The 26,727-nt window shown below is 35.0% G+C and overlaps 1 protein-coding gene across 1 annotated transcript in view; it reads left to right on the top strand.

The window, feature by feature from the left end:
* The window catches only part of RBM26 (RNA binding motif protein 26), a gene marked incomplete at its 5' end in the record, with an annotated part of 40,505 nt that extends 14,316 nt beyond the window's left edge, over positions 1-26,189 (top strand). The window contains 10 exons of the mRNA XM_010191425.1: positions 2,372-2,503; positions 3,526-3,597; positions 6,734-6,862; positions 9,008-9,082; positions 9,704-9,874; positions 15,257-15,361; positions 17,913-18,122; positions 19,872-19,958; positions 23,301-23,414; positions 25,483-26,189. Of these exons, the coding sequence (XP_010189727.1) occupies positions 2,372-2,503; positions 3,526-3,597; positions 6,734-6,862; positions 9,008-9,082; positions 9,704-9,874; positions 15,257-15,361; positions 17,913-18,122; positions 19,872-19,958; positions 23,301-23,414; positions 25,483-25,572 (1,185 nt within the window). The remainder of the gene's footprint in view (positions 1-2,371; positions 2,504-3,525; positions 3,598-6,733; positions 6,863-9,007; positions 9,083-9,703; positions 9,875-15,256; positions 15,362-17,912; positions 18,123-19,871; positions 19,959-23,300; positions 23,415-25,482) is intronic.
* Between the last annotated feature and the right edge of the window lie 538 nt (positions 26,190-26,727).

The raw sequence follows: 26,727 nt of genomic DNA, 5'->3' as shown, positions 1-26,727 counted from the left end.
GGTGGTGTAGTCTATTGGACAGAGAGTCTAGCCAGTCAGCTGCCAGTGTAGCAAGTCTCTCTAAAAATTTGTGTACCCTGTTATGTTGTATTTGCTGTCACTGTGGAACAACATATTCTACACTTGGGAAAGGTGAGGGAGACTGTGTAGAAGAAACAATTCATTTATTTATATGCACTGATACAATGAACAAATGAGTTGTTAGAGGCTTCTTTCATTTGCTGCTCTAAGTTTTCAGTTCGTTCTTTCTCTGTATGGTGTAAGTCATCATTCAGAATCAGTGACCCAGTTTTCCATAGCAGTCCTGCTGTAGGGCATTTTAGGTAAGAGTTTCATTTCTCTCATCCTTTTGTAACAAAGGCACTGCTTTTTATCTAAAAAACCCACATTTTTAATGATAACTATCTCACTGTCTCTCCAGTTACCATTCTTTAGATGTGAGTTTGGATTCAAATTTATAAGAATCTTTGATGCTTTATCTGAACTCATGCTACTCAAAATGATACTTATTTTCTAAGCTTAGTTTACATCTGATCAGCCAGAAGAGGGCAGTGGTATATGTTATTTGCATTCATGCAATCATTACCTTTCTTGAGAAGGATAGCTTGAATAATTACCGACACCAGCTTATTTGCCGATTACGCTCTCCAGCTTGGAGTATTAGCTGTGTATTTCCAAACAAATACCTGTTTTGTATTTTTGTTCTAATTGCAAAACATCGATTTTTAAATAGTCTTAGTTTTAGTTATGTTACTAACTTCCAAGCGTGCCACCACTGACAAGTTAACCTTGATGGTCTGTAAATGAATTAGTCATGGTATCAGGTAACAGTATTAAGGGTTCCTGCTTCACAAGGGACATCCTTTCATCACATGTCAGGAATCTACAATTTGAAGTCTGTTACGGGCGATAGCAGGCGCACAGTGACAAGAAATTTTTACACAAACTTAAAATTTTAAGTGCAATGCTTTCATCTTCGTCTACTCCAAGGTATAATGGTTATCAAATTGTTGAGGCAGTAAACAGGTGTTTTTAATTAATAAGCCTTTCAGGTTAATAAACATTTATTTCCATTTTAAATTGAAATTAATATTTGGTACCACATCCACAAGTAGCGTGGAAACTCTTTTCTTACAGTACGTCACAGGTTAGAAGTGTTCTAATTTTTGTCAAGATTTCTGGTGCATTAATTAATTTAGCTAAATTAATTTCACCTGTATTTTTAAAGGTTTCCAGCCAGATTTGTTTTCTGTGTCAGGCACTAGAGACAGGCTTTTGAATTTTTTTCAGTGTAAAATCAGTTGGTACCAGTTTCTGGTATCTGGTCCTGCATAATTTCTTGACCATTGCTGTTTGCTCAGCAGGCGGAATTACTTTGGAAAATTCTTATTGTGGAAATTCTGAAAAGAGGGGAAAAAATTAGTAAACTGGTGAGAGTCTACCATAATAAATCATCAAATAAAAGGCTTCTGCCAGGACGCAGAAATAACGCGCTTTCCACATCTGTGGTAGATAGAACAAGAAATAGTAGGCTTAAAAGGCAGCACAGGAGATTTAAGTTTGATATTAAGAAACATTTTCAGTTAAACACTTTTGCGTAGCGAGGTGATAGGACCTCTTTCACTGGAAATCTGTAAGAACTAGATAGATGCTGTCAGTAATAGCTTAGGTATAGCTGACTTTGCCCTGGAGTGGACGAATGTATTAGGTGAGCTCTTGAGGGTCATCATTATGACAGGAAGCTTGCTTGGAAACATATTTTTGGTCTTTAAGGTGTTTAAGGTTTTTCTCAAAGAAAAAAGGCTAGGTGTTAGCTGTCAGGGCATATCGATGGTAGGTTCAAAGCTTAGCTGCTCTGTTTTCTCTTTTCTGAGTCCCACAACTGAGGAAGTATTCTTTGTTTTGTCCAAGTTAAACACACAAGAGATGAAAAGCAACATATCACTGTAAAAAGCGAGAGTATGATGCAAGTTTGTGTTTCGCCTTTTCGTAACTAAATGGTTAATGATGAAGATTTCCGAAAGGAATCAGAAGACTGCTTATTACTTCTAACAGGTGGAAGTTAAGATAGTCCAAGTAGACATGACTAACAGAAATAGGCCAGACTTGTCTGATCTCTGCTGTGAGCTGCAAGTGCAAAGTAGATACTGTTGCTGTATGCACTACACAAATAGTCAGTATAACATCCCACATCTCATGAAGTGTTTATTTTTGCCATCAGGTGAAAAAGCTGTTGAATGATAGAAAGCACGAAGTGCAAATCTAAATGCCATTGCAGCGATTTCATTGTGTATTTACTGAACTACGTGTGTAGCAGCCTTTATTGTTAATATTATTATGTACTTTTTTGGGGGATGGGGTGGTGTTACAGGTAATACAACCCTTAGTTCAGCAACCTACTTTGCCGGTAGTGAAACAGTCAGTCAAGGAGCGATTAGGTCCAGTACCTGCAAGTAATATTGAACCTGCAGAAGCACAGAGTGCCAATACGGAAGTCACTCAGGTATGTATCATAGTCAAAAATGAGTTGCATGTTTTTCTTTCTGTGATAGGTTCCATAGTATATGAATACAGTTACCCTTGTACTGCAAGTGCACATTTACTACTTGTAAGTGCATCTAATTTGATTGTGAGTAGTGTTTTGATGTTAACAGTTTTCCTCAGCGCAGTGATATTTGGCTTTCTTACCCAAGCGTGGTACTTAATTTCTAGTCTCATAGCTTTTTTCTTAGTTAAAAAAACCACAAAAATACTCTGAAAATATTTCACTAATGTTGTATTAAATTGCAGTTTTCAGATTTCAAAATAAAGTTGGTTTCTGTCCAAAGAACTAAAAGCTATCCTTTCTTTTTAATGTTATAGCTGTTAAACAGCTAAAACCATTAGAGACGGATGGTCAGGATCTAAAAGTGTCCTTGGTATTTGTGTGTCACCCTTAATACAAGGAAGAATGTAACCACAGCACAAATATGAATAATGATGGAATCTGGCGTGTTACTCCCATTAGAAATAGCCTTTACATTTTTACAATGTTAGGAGTACTTTATTAGCATTGTGTCACTAAAGTTTTACACTGCTCTCAAAAGGAAGACCACTGCACTTCAGAAAACATTTGTAGTTTAAATTCAAACAAAAGCTTTCTACAATTGATGTCTGCAAATAGCAGCTTATAAAACACAAAACCTGAAGTGTATTTTAAAAGGTCTGTGTAGATAATCCTTTGCGAGCTAGCATGCCATAGACCTCTTGCAAAAAAAATAGTAGTACGATCTTTGATTCCCAACTTGACTTTATCTCTGTCTTACCCAGTCTATTTATAGAGTATATTAACTGTGAAATCAAATATCTAAGATTTATTTTTATCAACGGCTTTAGTATTATTTTTATTCTATTGTTGCTCAAAATTCTATGGTTTTGTTAGAGATATATGTTTTTTTTCTAAATACCTTACTTTTGGAATTTCACAGAAAACAGTAAAATATTAATAAACCTAAGTATATTTGAACTATACTTTTGTTTTCTTAGAATGTGACTAAATTATCTGTGAAGGATAGACTGGGTTTTATGTCAAAGCCAGTTACTCCAACAACTGAAAAGGTAAGAGTATGTCTTGTATTCTCATCCTCTCACATTAGATTTCAGTGGAATTTATTATAAAACTTCTTGTGTCAATATTTGTGTGATAATTATGAATAAATGTATTTGTTCAAGGTTAATTTTATGAAGTATAATATATCAAACCTCAACAGATGGCTAAGTGATAATAAGAATAAAACATGCTAGGACAGAAGCTGCTGTTCTGTGGTTTTTGTTTTAATGTAGTAGGTTTCATTTATTCAGTCATGAGAATAATCCAGTATGTTCCAGGAACCCGAGTTGTTAGGAGAATACATAAATAATTAAAAAAAAGAATAAATTCTGACACTACGTATGGATCTGTAGGAAGCCTTTCTATAAAAATATTTTTGAGCTTTTGTGTCCCTTAAACGGTGATGCTGTAAACATTTACCTTTGTATTTGGTCTTACAATTTGCAGTACTTGTGAAAAGGTAAAAGTAGAAATTAATCAGTATAGAGAGGACAAAGAGAGGTAAGGTGGGAAAGATGCATCTGAATTATGGATATGAGTTATGTATTTTGCCCAGTGGTTGCAATTTTCAGAGCACAGAGTTGTTCATGTGTTTACTTTAGCAGGAAAGTTCGCAATGTATGTTTCCAGATCTGTTAGCACCTTAGGGGACAGGGTTCCCCAGTGTTTATAACATTCATTTGAGAAGACTTTTGGTAGAAAGGCAGCAAGTTTTACCAGGTAACAGGATTCCTCTGCCTAAATATGTGCCTTTTCTACTGGAAACTGGCTTGACCTGAAATTAATCAAGCATCCACTGTGTTTCCCACCCACCCTCTTACAGTACGTCAGTTAATGCATTTAGTGGGATGTAACAAGTAAAGTTCACTTCAGTGACAGTGTGCTGTACTCAGCATGCAAAGGTAACTTTACTTCATGTTGAGCTGTAATTGTAGAGCATGTCTCTTCGGCTCAGTTCAAGCCGAGCAGTCTCCCTGAATGCACTGATCTTGGCTTCTTGCCTGTGTTTTGTTGATTTGATTAGTTGCATTCTTGTTGCCCTAAATTAGTTGCAGATAAATATCTGTGTATTCCTGAGCTACGTTTTATGTACGTACTATATACTTTCGTTAGAAATAGGCAATCTGATTTAGTTTGAGTGAAAATACTTTTTTTTCCCCTCATTCATTAAGAGTTGAATTATCTCGAAACACTTTTATACAGGGGGCAAATTCAGGCTAAAATATTTTTCCACTGTGTTATCTTATAGTACAGACTGATTTTGATTAGCTGTTAGGGTGTTCAATGGACTGGTTGTGAACCAGCGGTTTCCTTTTGCATTTTTAGGAGTGTGCTGAAGCTTGGTGTGACCTTTTTTTACCTGCTGTCTCCCCTTACAAGTAAATACCTTGCTTAGTTTGCAGTGATAACTCTAATGCCATTAGACATTAAAAATTTGATGGCTTTCAAAAACCATAGGTGTCATGTCCTAGATGTTCAGTTTTTTAGCTTCTGACTGGGTGTAGGATTTGTGGACTGGTTTCGTCTAAGAATAGGTAGCTGTGCTTCCGAAGGAACAGGAGGAAAAGGAGTTGGAAACAGTCATTGTGAGGCCTTTTAAGATCTGTCTAGGGACTTTCAAATTATGAACTTGTGAAGAGATTCACACTATTCCTTCTCTTGAATAGTATTAAGAGATGTAGAAGACATTAATGTGTTGCTTCTTGCTCTTCTGTATTAGTTGATGCAGGTACATCTGCTGTGACGTCTCTCCTTATATTAATAGAGATGAGGAAGCATGGGTCACTGCCATGAAGCCAGTTCAGGGCAAAAGGAGTGTGTCAATATTTTTGTCTTTACTTGGTCCTCTGTTTGTGATGTAGCCTGTCCTAAAGCTACTTGATAATAGGAGCTGTGATTGGGATGTGCATATATTAATGTGCTTTAATAAGTTAAGAAAAAAATCCTTCATCTCCTTTTTAATGGCCTGCTTTATTATAACACCTTTTATAATACCCCGTAACGTGCTTTGATTTTTTTTAATTTTTTTGTTCTCCTCCTCTGTACTGCCTATTCTAGAAAATACTTTACCATGGGAAGAAGTAGTATAAATAGCACAATGAAGTGAAAAGCTTTTATATGAAGAGTTCCTGTTGTAAATTCTTCTGATTGCTTGATCTTTTCTGTCTTTCTGATGTTTCTTGGCTGTCTCTTTTTTTTTTTTTCCTCCTGTTGGTGGGCATTGTGTCTATTTTATGGAGTGCATGGTGACCAATAGACTCTGCATGCATCTTTTAATTTTTTACGTGTATGTATAAAGGATTTTTAAACTACTGGAAAAGATACCAATTGCATAATTGCTGTGATTTGCTAGAAAGGCAGATAAGATCATGCCTGTGATATCTCCAGCACTTAGCTATGGCTTTTTCAATAGTAACCTGCCCAAAATGTCCTTTAAGGAACGTGATAAAAAAACAGAATAGTCCAGATCTTCAGGTTTTGTGGAGATGCACATAGTATACTGTAGAGAAGTGTGAAAGCAAACAGCTGTGTTCTCAGTAAGCCATGTGGAAATTTCCATACCTCATTTGAAATGTACGAAAGAGAACAGAGACATAGGAGTCTCTTCTTTGCTGTATGATGTTGAAGACTTCCTTGTACTTCAATTACTTCTTGTGGATTGTGCAAGCTCTACTTTGCACAAACTGCATACGAAGAGGAACTATTCTACCTACTTTGGACCTTAGTCTCTAAAATAATCTTGAATTTTTGCTTGGAAAATTCATGCAGCCATGAAAAATTGTATTTTAAACTTCAAAGCAAAAAAAACCAAAAAAATCCATTATTCTTGGGAAAAATCTCAGTCTTCTGTTTCCTTAATGCTCAAATACATAAAAGTTTATATATTTGAAACTTGGAAGTACATATGAAATCTCAGTGAAAAGGATTTATAATCTGATGTTTATAATTTTTACATATTTGGTGCGGTGCTGCTGCTTAACTTCAGCAACTCCAAATTTAATTGTTACACCAAATTTTTATATTCCATATCATCAAAACAGACTAAAGAAAAGACGCTTATATATTTTTAAGCACGCATGTTTTTAAAAAAAAAATAAAAAATTGAAGTTCACTGGCAAAAAATAAAATGATTTCCTCCTATAGGTTTTATCCACTTCTACTGGCTTGACAAAAACTGTGTACAACCCTGCTGCTTTGAAGGCAGCACAGAAATCTTTGCCTGTTGTTTCCGCTTCCGTGCTAGACTCTAATGAAGCACAGAAGAAAAAACAGGTAAATTAAATATGCTTTTTTATAAAATGGACCTAGATTGGGAACTTGCAATCACTAGAGACAGTGCACTATGTATGTTCATCTGGAGCATAGATGCAACTAGTTATAAGATTAAATTCACTATAATGGTTTCAAAGGACAAGAAAATTGAGCATTGTTTTGTTAGTTTTTCAGTGTACGTTCAGACAGTGTGAGCAAGTTTACCTCTCTGGAAGCTCAGGATGTGAACATTTTCCTGGAAGCTGGTTCTCCATGTTGAGGCATGATTTATCTGTTGTGAGTGAGAAGGGAGTATAATTTAGTCACTCTTCTTCTCTATGTAAGCCTTTCTGGAGCTGGCCTTTATTCTCAGTGTATTTTGTACTTGTCACCAAAATTGTTTCCTCACTTGAGAGAGTTGAGAACTGAAGGACTTTCCATTTTATTGTTCCCAAGCTATATTACTACTGCATCCATTTTTATTTTTTGCATAGCACTAGGTTTTCTCTTTTTTATGTTAGGAGGTGCAACAAAAACACTTTTGGCCTTGAACTGGCCATTTAGTTGTAGTTTAGCTTGCTTAGAATTTTCAAAAGATCCCAGTAAAGTTTCCTTTCCAGGTTTGTTCTTACAATTTAGAAGAACTAAATATAGGACAATGTTTATCTTACTGGTTTCAAACTAGAAATTTAGAGTTCAATACTAAGTTAGATTCAAACATAAGTATTGAAAGCAGTATAACCATTAAACAGATTTTAGCCTATTGCTAAACTTCTGTAACTAATACCTAATATAAATTGAAATAACAGTTTGTAGCTGCATGTTAGTTGTGGCACTAGCCCATACTTGAAAGAAATTGCTTCTGATTTGGGGATTTCATTTCATATTGGTCCCCTATAATAACATTAAGGCCTTTACCTTTCAAGTTAAGACACTAAGTCCCTGTGAAATGGCAAAAAGCTTGTAGTAAAATTATTGATTCATTATAACAGCTGTAGGATTTTTTTTTTTTGAGAGAAGACACTGAAGGCGTGCTAGGTGGTTAGCTCTTTTTTTCATGTGCTCCTGTTCTCCTTCCTCTCTTTGGAGACTTCTATTACAATATACTAGTACTTTTGGAAAAACATGATTTTGTGGGACTCACTCCCTTCTTTCCTCCTGTCTCCCTGGTTTTTCTTAGCATTCATCCCCTTGTCTTATCTTCCCTTTCCCTTCCAAAAAATGATCTCACACTGCATTGCAAAGCTAACATTTCATGCAGTAGAATTCGTTGGTATTTGGGAACACATACAGAAACCTTATTACTGTTTCTTTTTTATGGCTGTTGTGTATTTACACTCTTTGTATATGATAGTCCACTTACAGTCTGATCCCAGTTGATCTGTGATCTAGAAGTACAATATCTCCTCTTTTATCCCATTAAATATGTTGATATCAAAGCTCTTAATTGTTTGCTGCAAGTATCCTGCTATCTAAGATTTCTACATTCTGTATCTGAGAGCAAGAAGCAATTGCTTTCTCTCAAGCAGCATGAACAGCAGCTGTGGCATCTCCTGCTTCTCCTTCTGAGTGCAGTATGTCACAAACTTACCAGTTTCAATTCATTTTTAATTGTCCATTGCAATGTCAAGATTCTGTTTTTATCAGATTGAGTGGTAGCACTCGTCACTTCCAAGTTACAGTAGTCAGATGCAAAAGAGATGGTTATCTTTAGGTAACATTTTAATTTTAGAAAATAGAATGTGTTTCCTTTTTGTTTGTAACTGTACTGGAAAATGTGTTTTTAATGATGGACTTGATTTACAGTTGCTTTTAAGATACTGTGCTTGCTCATTTGAACTCTTGTATGTTATACTTCTTGTGGTATTGTATTATATTGCCTTGCAGTGAAGTTGTGTAAGGATTTACTTTGTACATAAGTAATAATGAAGTCTTTCCGGCACACATCTAACAAAGAAAGTTCATTAGATCCCTCACTGATTTGGTGATGCATTGTTTTCCAAAACATAATTTGAAATATTACCTATTAGTAGTTTGAGTTTCTGTTACTAATTTTTTTTCCCCGTCATTGTAAGTTACTGCTTTATAGTTGTCAGGTATAGTGTATCATTCTTCTGGCATTTTTTCAAAATCTGTAAACTTTCCATAATGTTTTTATACTTCTAGGAAGCATTGCGACTTCAACAAGATGTGAGAAAAAAGAAGCAAGAAATCTTAGAGAAGCACATTGAAACACAAAAGGTAAAATGTCAGCAATTCAATTGTAAATTCTCAGTTAGCTTCTTTAAAACGCTTCAGCATTTCTAATCATGAGCTAAAAAACTGACGTATGAGTATTCTCTTAGAATGATATTATCACATTATTTTAAGTTTAGAGTTTTAATCAAACTCGCTAGTTCACTTAAACTACAAGCTTATGTAATTTTAGTTGAAATGGCCTAATTTTGGTGCAACGCACTTAGGTGTTTTTGGAGAAGTTAAAGCCTGAGAGCTATACTTGACAAGAGCAGGAGAGATTGATGTACAGAAGTATGCACAACTGCACTCAGGCTTAGGAGGAAAAGAAGGCCAAAATGTGATTTAAGTTGAATAAAACTTTTGAAATCATTTAATAAGTTGAGCAAATCTGCCCAAATTAAATGGAGTTATCAGGTGATCATTGGCAAATAATCAAGAGATTCAGACAGAGACTCGAAACTTAATACAAGCTGTTAAGAGCCCTATACGTTTAGTTTGAAGATTACAAGAAAAGAAATGCAATATTCTGCTTTTTCCATTAGTTGTAATGAGTACTAGAAAGCAGATCTGTAATAGTTGTTGCTAAGTAAAAAGACGGGGTTTTTGTTTTTTTAAATTGGACAGATGCTGATTTCAAAGCTGGAGAAGAATAAAGCCATGAAGTCAGAAGACAAAGCAGAAATCATGAAAACACTCGAAATTTTAACTAACAGCATTACCAAGTTAAAGGATGAATTAAAAGGTGCATCACCGGGAGGAGGGACTCCTTTAAAAAGCATGAAAACTAAGACTCAGGTACTCAAGTTTTGGTCACCTTTTTAACAAGATGAATTCACATGCTTATGTCAGCGGAATAAAAACATGCAGCCACATCAGCAGTATTTAGGACCATAGTGATTTAATTTTGAAGTCGTCTTTGAAGTGAGATTGGTTTTTGCCCTTGTTTTAAAGGAACATGGTTAATTTTAAAACCATGCTGTTGTCTAAAAGGTTTATCCACTGTTACACAGGTTATTATATCATCTGGAAAAAAACAAAACCCTCAAAAATACTTACTATTTCTTTTACCTTATTTGGTCTTTTATGTATAGTCTGTTACTTTCTTAGATTTTTAATAGAAATCATGCAAATAGTATTTCTTATGCAAAAAGATTTCTGTTATGCAACACAGATATCTTTTGGTCAGGTTTGATACACAAAACAGACTGCTTTTTGAAACTAGGTGACCCCTGTACTGGTACATAATTTGCTGGGTTTTTTATGTCACTGAATTTTTTCAGCATATTAAGCTTTTTAGATTGAAGATTTTACTGGTCACTTTTCCTTTGCTCTAGCTGCCTGTGTTTGGGTTGTACCTGTGAGAGGAATTTCCTTCTTCTGCTACCATTCTTTTGCTTTTTATAGAAGTATTTATTCCTAAACAGGTCATGAGGTGATTAAGAGTTAAGTGAGACATTGAGAAAAAATATTTTAAGAAAGTAATGTATTCTTTTAAATACATTACAAGCTTTTCGTGCTTCATCAAGTGTGAAAGTGCATACTAATGAAATACCAGATTTTTGCAGTGTATTTTCCAATAGAAGACAAAAAGCCTTGACCTTTTATTGCTGTTTTCATTCTTAAGTCTTCAGAATGCTTAGTCTTCTCTTCTACTCTTTGGGATTCCATTTTAAGAAGCTAGTGTAACATTACAACACAGATTTAATTTAAATAGACTGTTAGTTTTCAGTCTGAAACAGCATTTTTACTGCTTTATTTTACATAGAATTATAGGCATTAAAAGTAACTGCAGTGTAAATTACAGTGATGTACAGATTTGAAAAGAAATAGCAAAAAGAAATATTGAAATGACTTATGTGTACTCAATGTACCTTCTTGCATAATTCGTCAGGAAAAAGTTGAAAGAGTGGATTTTTATCTGGAAAATGGACATGGATTCTAATTTGTGGAAGTCAGTTTGTGTCTTAAACCAACTTCTGTTGCAGAGGAACACTCCACTGTGTTTTAGAGGTGGAACTAATGGTAATAATCCCAGAATTCAGACATAAGAAGACGACTATGCTATAAGACTAAATTTCTTTATTTCTGGAGAAGAGACGAGTTGGTTTTTTTTATGCTTTTGAAAGCGTGGATATTGGTGAGAAAATGTTTGAGAGATCTGAAGGATGTTATCTACCTGTAGAGTGAATTGGAACTGTAAAGGTCTTAGAAATTGGCAGTATTTTCAAAGCTGCATTTGATTGTTAAAGCCTCATATTTTTGAGAAATACTCTTCTGCTGGTTGTGTACAATGCTTCATGAATTTCAACAGAAAAATTAGTTTATAAAGGTTTTGATCCAGGAATACCAGTTGGTTGTGGGTTTTGTCACATGCAAGGGAGAGAATCCAGACCTGTGGAAATGGAAAAGGAAGTTGCATCTTGGAAACTTGGTTAATTCTTGACTAAGAAGATCATGAATGTAGCATTTTAACCCCTGACAGTTATTTTACCCTGAGAGTGGTCCAGTAAATTCTTAGAGCAAACAAGAAAATAGCCTGATAACACAAAATTGCTCAAAATGGTTGAGATTAGAAGGGCTTTCTGGGGATTGTTCTATCACCAGGTGGCACTAAGAGTCTGAATGTCATCTTTATGCATCCACACTGGGTATTTATACATATGGATAAGGTCCTTGCCCCCCTGCCACCTTCTCATCTTGAAGTCGGACAATCCCAGCTCTGTCAGCCTCTGCTCATACAGTAGAGCTGCAGTCCCTTGATCATCTTTGTGGCGTTTCCCTAGACTCTATCCAGTGTGTGTCCCTTGTTCTGGGGAGCCTGAAACTGGACGCAGCACTCCACATGTGGCCTCACCACTACAGAGTAGAGAATTTCAAAGATATTTGAGGTTGGCTTTGCAGTGTCATCAATGTGTTCCTGCAGTACTTATGATTGCATTCTGTTGAGTCCCAGGTATTGGTGTATATCAGGTTTGTTTAAAAGTTTCCTAGCTTGATTCTTTTCCAACAAAGGAAAAGTCTTCCTTGCTCCAGGCTCTTCCCCTGGTCTCAGGATCTGGAATTGCTGAAGGCACGTCTTTTCAGTAAAGACTAAGGATTCAGAGGTATTGAGTACCTCAGCTGTTCCCGTGCAGTCAGTCCCTATTTTTCACGTGGTGGTCCTTTCTGCTGCTGCTGGACCTGCAGAAGCCTTTCTTCTTCTTCCTCATGGCCTTTGGTAGATTCAGCTCCAAATGGGTTTTGGCTTTCCAAACCAGCGTCTGCATGCTCAGACAGTTTCTCTGTATTCCTTCTGTCATCTGACCCTGCTTTCATCTTTTGTACTCCTTGTTTTTAGATTTAAGTTTTGTTAGGAGCTCGTTGTTCATCCAGACAGGCCTCCTGCCAACTTTGCTTTATTTCCTGCATGCTCTGAAACTTGGAGGATGTGGTTCTTGAAAACCATCCTGTCTTTCCAGCAGATAGCCAGGCCCAGAGTCTTCTAGCTGGAGGCTTCTTCCAGTTGTCTGTAGAAGGCCTCATCTACTACTTTTACCTGATCAGGCAGTGTGTAGTATGCACCCACTGCAACGTCACCTGTATTGGTGTACCATCTTAATCCTGACTCGTAAACCTTTGACTGGCTCATCATCTGTCCCCAGGCAGAACTCTGCCTTCATACTGCACTGTCACATAAAGAGCAACTCCTCCTTACCATTCTGGCTTGTCCCTCTGTAAGAGACCATGTCTGTCCACTGCAGCACTCCAGTTGTGTGAGTTTTCCTAGGATGTTTCTGTAATCTTGATGAGGCTGTCACCCTGTAACTGTGCATAGGCATCTAAATCCTGCTCTTTGTTTCAGGAGTTGTGTGTATTAGTGTACAGGCTCTTCAGAGAGGCACAGATTTCTCAGAAAAAAGATCTTCCCCCATTATACTGTTCTGTAGGCTCTCCCTCATTTATGTGGATTGGCATGCCTAATACTTGTGGTCACTTTTCAACCCAGTTTTGTTGGTCTTGAGATCTCTTCTGCACACATCACCATCCCACTTCACTTCACAACCTGGTCCACTCCCTGTATGATTGTTGGTTTTGCTTAGTAAATTGAGGTGAAATGCTAATTTGAATTACAGTTTTAAGTTCTTGAGCTGCTTTTCCATTTTCTTTGTAATATGAAAAGTGAAAAAATATTTTAAGCAAACCCATTTCATAATGGACAAAATTTCCAAACTGTAGGAAAGGTGATTTTGTTGATAGCTTTCCGCTCAGTGAGATTGTGCTTTATGTGAGCATTGCTTTGTTAACATTTGAGAGAGAAAAAACAATCAGTCCTATCTGACCTTTGTGAATATGAGGAATTAACAGAGCCTTCAGTTAAAATTTACAATTGGCAATTTTCGGAAAGACTTTGCTCTAGGTTCTCTTGCATTTGCTTAGCGTTTAAAACCTGGTCAGCTCAAAAGACCCTGCAAACCTGAAGCATTAGGTAGATGTGGTCCATGAGACTGTGCCATTATCTTTACGTTTTTCTGTCTTGTTCCAGTTCATGCAGACTACAAAGTACTCTTCCTTCCCGAGTATAGAAAACTTTGCTGCCTCTTGGTGTGTCTTGAAGGAGGTATTTTCTTCTTGAACTCTCTAAAAGACAAGTCTTCATTAAGAGCACTAGAAAAAAACCTCAAAAGTCTAGAAACTTTCTTAACAGCACCCATGTCACTGGCTGCTTTGTGAGTTCGAACTGCCGGTCATTATTGAACTTCAGAAGTCTTCATTTGCTGTCTCATTGCTGTGTTGCAACACTGTAGGATTTGAGGGAAACACTGTTTCTAATTTTGAAAACTTTGAAAACTGTTACAGATTTTTTTTTTTTAGATAATGGATTTTTTTTCTGTGGTTGCTGTGGATAATCAGAAAACAGGGCTGAAGGAGGTTCAGGTTGAAGTTGCTAGTTGAATAATCCAGCTTTTTCTCTTTTAAAGCTTCCAGGAAAAACACAAAGAAACAAAAATCCTAAGCCCTTCTTTATCATTCAGTGCTGATACTTGGTTTCCAACTGTCACAACTGCGAAACTTTCATCTCTTGACAACCAGCCTTTGAATACATTACATGCTGGGGTTTTGAATTGACAAGTGTGAATGTAAAACTGTTTCACAATCATCTATGAGTTTGTCCTTCATTTGTGATGTCTCTGGAACACTTGGCTCCTGCTTTTTCCATGAAAAGAAAAATAGAAAAGAAAAAGAGAAAAGAGCTTTTAATTTGGAACAGAACTTCAAATAACATTTTCATGGTCACATAAAGCCTTCTTCCGCACCTGTACCAGCACATAGACCTCAGCGGTTGCAAAGAACATGTCTAAATTCAGGTTCAGAGACATTTTTCAGTTTCATACATATTTTTGAACTTTCTAATATTTTTTTTTTAAGGTGCTGAGTTTTAAAATGCTGGAAGGCAACTTGAGGTACATCAGAGACCCAACCTTTTGTTAGCAGAAGTCTTATGTTTTTACTGCTGTGGTCTGAATGGAACTACCAATTTCGGAATTGTGATAAACTTCGATGCTTTTTCTAATTAATGGTTATAAACTTTGTATTAATTAATAATTGTACTGCTCTTTTGGTTGGTTTTTTTTGTAGAATCCCTTTTTAGCTCATCATCACTACCATATAATTTTGCATTTTCTATTTTGTGTAGTTTAGAAAAAAAACCAACATTGGCTTTGGCTTTGTGTGGTAGTCTAAAAGCTTGGACATCACCAGGCTCAGAAATATGCTACTTACACACTGAAGTTTTGTCTTACCAAGACAGCTCCTAAGCTTGGAATTGGTTTCTTTTTGAAGATGGAAATCTAGCATAGTAAGCAGCATACCTGCAAGGTTACAGCTGTGAGCTGAATTAATAAGCCACAACTTGGTTAAATTGGTTTAAAATTGGTTTGGTTTAGAATTTCACTACAGCTTCTAGTTTCCAAGTTCCCCTTCCTTAGAGATTCTGGGAATGTTTTCCTGATAGTGGTGCTATGGCAGACTTTGACCTTACCTGGAGGCCACCGCTGGCCAATCCTTAAATTGCTGTGTATTTCTGAATTACCCGCTGACAGGAGCGTAGCAATAGATTCTTGGCTTTTATTGGAAATTTTTTTCCTTGGTAGAGAATGTGAACTGTGGAACTAATAATTTATCGTAACAATTTCATAGATGCAGAAGGAGTTACTAGATACTGAACTGGATTTATACAAGAAGATGCAAGCTGGGGAGGAAGTTACTGAATTAAGACGGAAATATACAGAGCTACAGCTGGAAGTAAGTTTGTCTCTTCTTTTGTAGCAATTAACTTTTAATGAAATATTTTCGTACATCTTTATTGTGTATTTTATCATAAACTATTTTTTTCCAGAGTGCAATATTAAGTTGCATGTAAATGGAGGCATTTAGCAATAATATTTTAAAAAATTAGTTTCTGAATTTCACTGAGGTAGAGAAATAATAGTGTCTTTAATTTCGATTACTAGTCTGTTTAAATTCTGTAACTATTTCGATGCTGTGTTATTTTGTAGGGTTGTGGTTGTGATACTTCCTTGAGAGCATGGGGTGTTCTTAAATTGTTGCCTGTAGGTGGCAATGTGTTTGGTACAGAAAAGTTAAAAAAACACTGATTAATCTTTTATTCTTAAGTGTTAGCTTCTTAATGAGATTAACCAAAAAATGCCAAAAAGAACTATTATTACAGCATTGGTTAGAAGAGAAGAAGGACTTACCAAAAGCAAATACAATGTTTCAAGAAGTGTACAATGTATAGTAACATGCTTAAAGTACTTCTAAAAAAATTCAGAAGGCTTTGCAAGATTCGTCATATCTGTGTCTTATTCTGAGAGCCTCTGAATGCTGTGGGTGCAACTCTGTGTTATATTGTACCTGTCTTGCCTATATGATTGTGTAATATCTACATAACTGCATGATAATCTTATCTCTCTTTACTGTTAAGCAGGCTGCTCTGTCTCTTAAATCCCTCTTGTCTTAATGAAGTTTGATCATGTCTTATGTAAAACTCCATATGAACACATTGCACATACATACGGCTAAGTTGCATTAAAATCTTACTTTAAAACTAAGTTGTTATGCAGCTTGGGTAATTGTGAAAATAGGTTTGTTAATAACCCAAGCCAATTGAATAGAGATTACATAAAATCTTATGTTAACAATTTATATTCTGATTGTGAATATTATTTCATAGGTGTACTGAAAGCTTATTTATAAATTGTACATTTTAGAAAATGTATTAATTGAATGATCTGTAAAGCAGTGGTAGAAAAATAGGTGCTCTTTCATGATAGTTACACTGTAGTTGAGTGCTGATCCTACTCCATCTCTCATTGAGTCTGGTATTTAGAGTTGGGGAAAACAAAGTACCTCTTTCAGGAAAAGAAAAATTTGCTTGTAAAATGAATATTTTGCGGCCTTTAGCAACTACTGATCAAAGTAGATGGAGAAAAACAGGGTTGTTAGTAAAACATACCAGTATGCTTCAAGGAACAGCATGAATTGTGTCCCTTTTATAATTTACAGGAGGGATATGAGTTTTTTTCCCCTCAGTATTTGTTTGATTCTTCAGTACTTTATAAAATTCTTTGGAAAAAACTAAACACATTGTCTTTGTGTCCTGCAATATTTATGTGTTGCTTCTGTGGCTCATAACCTGCTGTTCTGTTCCAGGTGGCCCTGATTTTACTGTGAGAAAACGCAAAAAGTGTACAGCTTGATTGTTGAGTCAACATAATCTTTAATTTTTTGGATTATTCATTTAACCTTTTAAAACTGTTTAAAAAAACAACACAAACCAACCAACCAAAGAAAAACCAACCAGCCAAACAAAAAAACTGGAAAACCTGCAGGATTCTCTTTACGAAAAATAAAAAGCAAATCCTATTGTATAATTATCTGAATAATTTCATTAATAAAGCCATAACAGATTGATCTCCTCATGAATGATAGCACTAGCATGCATTAAAGTAGTACTGTCAGTGCTTGAGTTGTAAACACTGGAGGATACGTTGCAAGCGTTGTTACTGTGATTTCATTTAACGTTTAATTCCTACATCAGATCTCTTTGGGTCTGAAAAGATTTTTTTTGTTCTTATTATAAAGGTTAGAATTAAATCCTTGAAAGCGCTTTTTTGAAACTTAAAATAACTTACGCAAATTATTTATTAAATGGCTGTCAGAAATATTGCAATCAGCCTTTTGACTTTTATTGGAAAGTGCATGCCAGTTCTTTAGAAGGGATGCACAGGTATTGTGGGAATGGAATGGAAATTGAGTATGTAGAGCCAAATTTTTAGCAAATGCTTTTTCCTTGGAGGTGCTTTTCAGAGCCTCTGTTTCATACCTCACAATTCTGTGGCCAAAAGCTGTTATGCTGCATTAATTCTGGTCAGAATGAAAGTCCTGACTGTACTTCAAGGGTCAGATTAAGAGACGGAGATAAAGAGACAAATTAAGTAGTCACCACATCAAGGAAATTTGTTAATTAAATTTCAGATGTGGTACTGCAGTTCCTTTTTCCTCTGAGGAATTATCCTCAAAGATAAGGGCTCTTTTGATACTCTGTTTTTAATGCTTCGTTCTTTTTTCCTATTTCCATCCTATTTTTGATCTGTTAATAATTAGCAGTATTATCTTGTAAGTGTTACTAACATGTTCACCTTTTGTTATTTTAAGATCTGTAAGCTGCTCTTTCTGAGGCTTGTTTGAGAATGTGTTTTTATGAAACATCAGAATGTGTGTTTGTTAGTTTTGTCTAAATATTTAAATTATGAATTTTAATACATGAATATGTTATGTATAAATATCTTAGGCTGCCAAACGAGGGATTCTTTCTTCAGTTCGTGGTAGAGGGGTTCATGCAAGAGGTCGGGGTGCATCACATAGCAGAGGTAGAGGAATACGAGGCCGGGGTAGAGGCAGAGGAGTTCCTGTGCATGCAGTTGTGGATCATCGACCTAGGGCATTAGAAATCTCTGCGTTTACAGAAAGTGATAGAGAAGATCTTCTTCCTCACTTTGCGGTATGTGGCAATTTCACTTTTTTCTGTTCTTTGGATTACATTCTTCTATTGGATGACTTGTTTTCTCTACATTTGGTTCATCTAGAAATATAATTTAGGAATGAATCTTTAACATGATACACCTGTTCATGGGGAAAAAGGATACATCAGGAAGAGTGAAACAAAGAGAAATTACACCAATGATTCAACTAGTTGTAACTGTAACTCCATAGCATTTACAAGGCTTGATAAATTAATGACTTATAATATTCATTTGTTCAGGATATATGTAAAATTGTTAGAAATTTTTAGGTATAGAAAGATAAAATAGCTGAAGGGCTGGTGACAATGAAGACTGATTCAGAAGTGCCAAACTTTCAACCTGCCATTATTATACTGGGTTTTATTAAGGTGTCATGTTTCGAGGAGCTATATGTATATGCATGTACACATTTATAAGTGTACATGTAGATTTTGTTTCTCTTATACACCACATCATACCTGTATAGAGGAACAAAAAGGGAACGCATCATACTCGTAACACAATTACTGTCCATAGAGATGAATAACAGACTGAACATTTATACATACCAATATATATATGTGTGTATGTGTATTTAAGGGAACAAAAGGACTTTCTAGAGAGATGCATGATGGACTGAACAGTTGAGCAATGACTTTGCAAATTTTTGGTGTAAAACTAAGAACATATAACTTGACCAAGTGGATTGTATTGCTTGTTTAAGCTGTATGATGTTTGTGAGTCCAGTTTCAATTGAGTATAAGAAAAGCCTTCTACAGCATGATACTATGGTTTAATCAGCCTTACGAATATTGCTAAAGTAAATTTTGCTGGTCACCTTTCGTATTTTTCATTTCATTAAGTACTTCTAACTGCAAAGAATATAAAAATGAAGACAGAATTTGCCACTGTTAAAAGCTTGCTGTGTGGTGTCAGTTCATGGTCACAAATTTCTCCAGAACTTAGCTTTTTCTTATACTTTGGTTTTATTTATTTTTATATCAAACTTACTATCTTTAACAAACAAAAATGTTAACTTAAAAAAAACCTTAGTAGTGTCAACAAGTACAATTCTATTCACAGTGTCAGTAGTATAACACTGAGAAAAAAATGCTAATTATTTAATTTTGCAGGTTGTGCATTTGCTGTTTTAAACTTGCTCCAAGTTCCATAAAAGTATACTGAGCTGTGTTTCTGTTTTTGTGTTATGCTATCACAATTCTTTGCACATCAGGAGTGCACTCTACCTGTTTCAATATGTTGAGTATTGCAGCTTATAGCAATGGCAGCATTAGAGGCCACAATACCATAGAGACCGTTACAGGAATAGACAGGTCAGGTTCTTAAGATGCTGAAATGAAGCTGAGTTTTGAAACTTTCTATAGACCCTGCATCTAATAACTCTTTTTATGGAAACATGTCATAATAGACTAATGGAATCATCTCAAGATCCTTCCTTTCTTATCAAAAGAGAAGTATTGAAGCAAAAGAACCTCTTTTTATGTTATAATTCTACTTCATACTTGTATATTTACAATCAGGAAATACAGAGACTACAACACTTTTCTGTTTTAGAAATGCAAGTAAAAGTAACTGTATCCCTTGCAAAGACAAGTGTTCTGATTTGACATTAAGGCTATGAAAGGTACATTAGTGTAATTTTATGTGATTTTATATGCATTTTATTTAGGACAGCATTTTTAGAGGTGGAGAACTATCTTACTAAGCTTTTTTTTATTTATTAAAAGCAATATGGTGAAATTGAAGATTGCCAGATAGATGACTCTTCTCTCCATGCGGTGATTACCTTTAAGACAAGAGCAGAAGCTGAAGCTGTGAGTATAGTCTTTGCTGAAAATATTTGGCCGTGTTCAGCTACTTTCTAGTCACATTATACTTCTATACTTGATTAAATTTAATACTGCTAATTACTTAAAACATTTTAAAATAACTTTGACACAAAGGTTTAAATCTAGATTCAACAAAACTGTCAGAAGAGCACATTACTGAAATCCTTAGGAAATGAGAATAGAGCAAACTCAAGTACTGGATACAAGAGAGGAATTAAGAGAAACACTTGGGAATTGGTAGCTGGATGTCTTGGTTTTTCTTTCTTTAATTGCCAGTTGTTTTCATCTGAAGATTTGGTACCCTTACAGTCTTCCTGAAATGTCACTGACGTTCTGCAGAGTAGGCCTGTATATTTTGTCTGGAAACAGTTGGATTTACCTTTGCCTAAAAATCTGTGATACTGTAAATGTGATTGATGCGATGAGATTTTCTGTGTTTTTTTCTTTTCCTAAATTTCTAAGAAATATATTAGAAATTACAGAAGTATAGAAGTAACTTCAAGAGACTAAAATCCGGAGTTGAGAGATGTTGTAATTCAGCATCCTTATATATGAATCATTAAGACTTTATACATTTGGCTCAGCAGGACTCCTGCCTTATTCAGTCCATGGTGTAGGCCGTATGTGAACCTGTGCAAAATAACGAACATAGTTGTTCTGCAAATGGTTTTGTTTTCTTTAAAATCCTTGCATCACTGTTGGGAAGGAGTATCCTGAAAATAATAGGGACTCCAGAAAGAATGGATTCATATTTACGGTATGGTTATATGGAAAGATTTCATTTTATATTTATATTTTACACAAATTTTCTACTTTTGCACAAAGTTCATCTTGTGGTGTTTACTTGAACACAGTTTTCATACTGGGCCAGATTCTTCTTTTTTTGTATGCTTTATCTTGAGACACCAGTGACCGGACTGACAGAAATACTGATATTCATCATGCAAATTAAGCCAGTGGGGACAATAGTTTTGAATACTTAGGGCATTGTTATGGTTACTTATTTTGAGAAGCAATCTGATGCATGTGCCAAAGGTGTTTTATGGAAGCATAGAATTTTTTTTTGTGAAACTCTTAGATATAGCAATGATAAGCGTTAACTATACAGAGATTGTAATTGTTCTGCAAAAAAGGAAGTGTAATTACTGGTACATAGTACATACTGACTGATAGGAAAAAGCAGTTATGTACACTGTGTTGAAAAGACCACGTTTCAACAGCAAAAGAAGTTCTGTGGAGAATAAGAAATACCTGCTTACAGGTAAAATATATCATAATGAGTGTACTCACAAGTGGACTGACTTAAAGTTGGAATTTTAGTTTTGGTGCTTCCTGACACTGGGTACTTCATTTTGCGACTTCACGTTCTTTGACTTTGTAGTTTACGTAAGAAATCTTTTATGTACGGAGAGGAACTTCTGCTTCCCTGAAACTAAAAATAGTTCACTTAGAACAATAATCTGTTTTTTATGGACTCTGCAAATAAAGTCTTTACTTCCCCTAGGTGGAGTATGATTCACAGCGAAGATCTTGAGAGTATCTTTCTACAGATACTTGTTTATCAGCAAAATACAGTTTTTACTGTTGCAACTTTGTTTCCCTAAAAATTTGCTTGAAGAATCATTTCAGCCTTAACTAAGTTTCTGTACCCCAAAAGCTGGGAACGGTGGTATTTTGGAACCAAACGTAGAACTGTAAATATAGAAAGCACCTGAAAATGAAGGTAGTGCAGAGAATGAAGACAGATGTGGGCAGGGGAAGAAGGGAGATATGTTTGGTGGATAGGTTGAACTCAGCAGTATTTACTTCTCTTTTTTTTTTCTTCTCACTTTTTTTAAAGTATACATTTCACAAACAGTATGTTTTTTCCTCAGTCACGCTCAAATAGAATAGGTGAAGTTTTCAGTCTGTATTCACGATGAAGTTTAGGATATGCTCTGGAAGGTGGGGATATTTTAGTTGGATCAGTATTCATGATTGATGTGTGAGATTTCCATATTCTAGTTAACATTACAGCTTCTAATTGTTGAATTACTTTGTGTCTATTTGTTCATTTTTAAATTAAAATTTTATGAGAATTGTATTTGATCAAATGCAGTAAATTCTGTATTTTCCTTAAGATATTCTTATATATTAAATATATTTCCACTGGAATTTCTGTGTTTACTACTAAAGGAGACTTTAAGACTGTCAATTGGAGAAGTTGTAGAAGGTAATCATTAAAAACCTCTGTTGAGGCCAATTGTGTAGTAAATGTAGCTAATATTTTACCTTCTTAAATGAAAATAGGCCTAGGCTTTATGGTCATATATGTTCTAGCCTGGAAGGAAGAGGAGGATTCCCTATTGTAAAATGTTGCATTTTTACGTAGTAGTAATTTCTTCCAGAGATTACAAGTTGTTTCTGGACCTAAATGTCACATATAAGTACTTTTAAAAATTCTAGTTGTGTGACTTCGTGATGAGACCATGGACAAAAAGCTCCTGAGCTGCATTTTAATAAGCATAGAATCTTTTAAATTTATCATAAATTTATATGTACAGAATTAAAATTTATACCTGGGGACTTTAATATCACACAATTCATGTTCAGATGTCATTGAACATGTAATTGTTTCTACATTTCACATTATGCTGTGCTTTCAGATTGTACTATAAATCTTTTGTGACCATGACGGTTATTTCGGAATGTTGCTAACGCTGATTTATGCTCATTCATGTTACTTTAATTTGAACATACTATTTCCAAAGCAGCCACTTAATGCAGCTGGTACTTAGAAAGGCATGAATATACCATAAGTTAAAAATTTTTACATTTCAATTACAACAGCTTCACAGGAAGTGGAACGTTTTCCAGTAGATTAAGTTGTAATCACAAAGGGGCTTTTTCTAGTTGTTAGGGGTTTGTTTTTTTAATATATTAAATTTTTTGTATTTGTGGGATGTCTTTCTTCTTCCAGTAAGTTATGCGTTGCCAGTATTCTGTCCATCTTTGAAAGGTGAAGAACCCATCAAGATAATATTAAAAACCAGGAAGGTGCTGGTGCAGTATGTTACCTACATCAACAGATGATTTATGGTTTTCAAAGCTTATTTTCTTCTGAATATATTTTGATCAGTTTTCTGAAGGGATCTGAGAATTCTGTGTGCAGTGAATGAAGTTGTTTTGTTTTAACCTTTTAACAGCAATTCAGTATGAGCATATTGCCACTCAGATTTTCTTTTGAAAATGCAGGCTGTTGGTTTATTTCTGACATTTAAGTATTGTTGAAGTTAATTTTTCCCCTGACAAAAAAATACATGACTAAAGCGTTTAAACTTGTTTTAGGCTGCAATTCATGGATCTCGTTTCAAAGGACAAGAGTTAAAGTTGGCATGGAACAAGCCTGTTGCTAGTATGTCAGCTGTTGAAACAGAAGAAGCTGAACCTGAAGAAGAAGAAGTAGGCTTGCTTTTTTTTAAATTTCATTTTTCTTCTTTAAAGTGAAATGATCCATCGATTCACATTTCTGTTTTTTAATGTAACTCACTTTTCTTTATTATATATACAATGCTTTTCTATATTTTTCTTAATACTATTGCTGGATTCTTGCTTAGCCCAATATTTGCAGATTTATTTTTTTTTTATTTAGCATGATTGATGTACTTAGCCTCTGACCCTTTCCTACTTTCAAAACAAGCCAAATATATGTAGCGCTCCTGTCATCTTTCTGTAATGAGATTGGATTTTATTTGAATTTTCTACAGCTGAGTTAGTCCTACTAACCTTCACTTGAATTTCTTTACATGAGGGATTTCTGTTCAATAATCCTTGGGAAGTTTTGTATTAAATGCCATTCCTTCCTTTTGTGTGGTTTGTATTGCTTCTAGCATTTGGTCAATTTAATATTTGAAGTATAATGTTATGATCCCCAGGTCTTGGATGGGATGTGTTCAGGAACTTCATGTTTATGCACTGAAGTAGAACCAGTTGCACAAAAGATATTTTTCATAGTTTTATTGTTTAAAACATACAGTACTCTTGCTGGATTCGATTGGGTCTGGGGTAGGTTCTTATAGTCAGTGGCCTGAATTTCTGTCATACATTATTTATACATGTAAAATGTCCCGAGTTTCTGCATGCCTACCTTTCATCATGCTACTTATTTAACTTCATTTTATAGCAGCTATTGTAAACACATTAAAAAAAAGCTTTCCTTCATTTTTTCTTGTTTAAACTACCATTTTAGTCAGCTAAGGAATACTATGCTAAAGAGGGGATAGCAAGCTTAAGACTTGAGTGAAACTAAGTACCTTGATGTTGGATTTAAAAAAAAAGAAAAAAAGAAAGAAAGGAGCTAGATCATTCAGCAGCTGGACATTCTTAATAATGAAACATAGCTCCTAGTCCATTTATGAAAGTGTGAGGTAGGTCTTTTAGACTTGCTTGCTATAGAAGATCCCTGGAGAGGAGCCATTTAATTATGAAAGCACCTTATCCTCTGAGATGCCTTACATTCTGCATCTGTGTGCCTAACAAGACGTGACTCCACTGAGTCAACGACAGGTGCCTAGGAAACGTATGAGATGTGTACGTAAAGATCAGCTTGTAATAATCAGTTTGCAGTTCAGGGATCCATTCAGTCAGAGGTGTGATGTCTTTGTAGTTGATAGACCTTGATAGGTGTTTATTTTATGATTTTGTCTGGCTTTTTTGGAATCTGAATAGCATCTGTAGTGTCCTACAACAAGGAATGGTACTGTTTAGCTATGTCTACCAAGAATAAGTATCATTATATTGGTCCTGCAACCTGAATGTTTAATTTTCAAGTTTTCCCGGGCTTGCATCTAAAAGATGACCATCATTCTCTCTTCACTTTCTCTGAAACACTTGGGTTTTTTTTTACCTTTACCTCTCTGAATCCTGCAACTGTCAACCTGAAATGTTCAGGGTTTTATGAATTCTGCTGAGTTATTATGTTGTTACTGAAAGCAATTAAAAATACATCAATATATTTTGTCTAAATTTTTGTAAATACCTGTCTCCCTGCCCTGATCTTTTAAATCTTTATATTGGTTTTAAGCTTGATTATGCTGTCAGAACCAAAATGTCTCAAATTCAACCTTTTTGATACTGTGCACAGGTGCATGGCGCTCTTGGATGAAAATAGGCATAGTTACTGTGAATGTGAAAAATTAACATTAGTTTTAAGTAGAGCTTCTTAAGTTTCATGGGAACATTGGAGCTTGGACATGAAGCTAAAGAATGATATGCTAAAGAATCAGAAGAGCTATTAAAGTATGAGATGCCTATGTCCTGGTCATTTTGAAGTCCACTGAAAAGCAGCATGTTTCATTTGCCATTTATTTGTATATAATACATATAGCTTACTTTTTTGAGAGCATTACTGTTTACCTATTAAAAACTAAATTCATTCTTCATTAAAGCACAAGTATCAGAAAGTTGTATTTTGCCTTGTGATCTTCAGCAGTTTTCTGATGTAACAAGGTATCCCATTTTTCTCTTGAAGTTTCAGGAAGAATCTTTGGTGGATGACTCGCTGCTTCAAGATGATGATGAAGAGGAGGAGGATAATGAATCTCGTTCCTGGAGAAGATGATTCAACTGATCAATGACAATGCTAGAACTGCACCTGTGTTGCATTAGTATTACCTAATGTACTTCTGCATCTTTGTATTAAAAGGGGTTTTGTGATGAAGTTGGATTCAGATCTAGACTAAAAAGCAGCTGGTCAGTTATATGTTTTGAGAGTTTGATGTTTGAGTTACATTTCAGTAAATGGTTGCTAAAGACATCATACTAGGAACATATGCAATGTTTTTATTACATAGTTCTACAGAAAGTTACAGAATTCTTTGGGTTCTTTGTAATTTACCAAATTGGTCAAACACAAATGACCAAAAGTTGTTATAACATAGATAATTTTTGTTCTATTCCAGATACGGAATGAAAATTTGCATTTAAAATCTTTGTGAATGTTTTCAGAAATGAATAGATAACAGTACTAAACCGAAATCTCTAAAGTTATGTATTCATAATATTGCATAGTAGTATGCTTAGGCTTTACTATGTACTAGCCTTTTGTTGGATTTGTGTACGTATTTTACCTATGGGTTTTAATGATAAAGTGTATGACTGCTTTGCATATAAGTCCTTATGACTTTAAGATGTTAAAAAATAAAGAAATGGAATGGTCTTCAAAAAAAAAAAAGAAAAAAAAAAGAAAAAAAGCAATAACCAAAAAAGATAAGGCAATGGTCCTTCACAATGAAAAAAAAAAGAAAAAGAAAAAAAAAGAAAAAAGACCATTCCAGATGGCGACCCCACCCCCATATTCACAAAAGGAGCTTTAATCACTATCACTTCCAGTAAAGTAGTATTGAATATTAAAAAAAAAGTCAATATAATGATGTTCCATTTATGTTAACATGTAGGTGTACTCTGCTGCATAAAAACATTTGGATGTCTTCTGAGTTTTATACTGATTTAAGTCCAGTGGTAAATAGAATAGTATTCCAACAATAAGGAATTTATTCTATATCCCTGCACTATGCGACTCTAGAAGAAAATTTATTCTCATGGAAATACATGCCGTATTGAATTGTAATTTAGAAAAATACATTAGATGAAGTTGAATATTTGGTAGGTTTTCTAAAAAATTTGAACACGCACACTAATGCATCTTTTTTATTCCTGTGTTTCTATGATTACATTTTTCCATTTCAAAATTAATACTCAGCAGATGCAAAGTTCC

The sequence above is a fragment of the Mesitornis unicolor genome, unplaced genomic scaffold (genome assembly GCF_000695765.1).
Source record: "Mesitornis unicolor isolate BGI_N332 unplaced genomic scaffold, ASM69576v1 scaffold19519, whole genome shotgun sequence".
Taxonomy (NCBI): Eukaryota; Metazoa; Chordata; class Aves; order Mesitornithiformes; family Mesitornithidae; genus Mesitornis; species Mesitornis unicolor.
The sequence above is the reverse complement of the archived record's forward strand: the minus strand, read 5'-3'. Positions and strand labels throughout refer to the sequence as shown.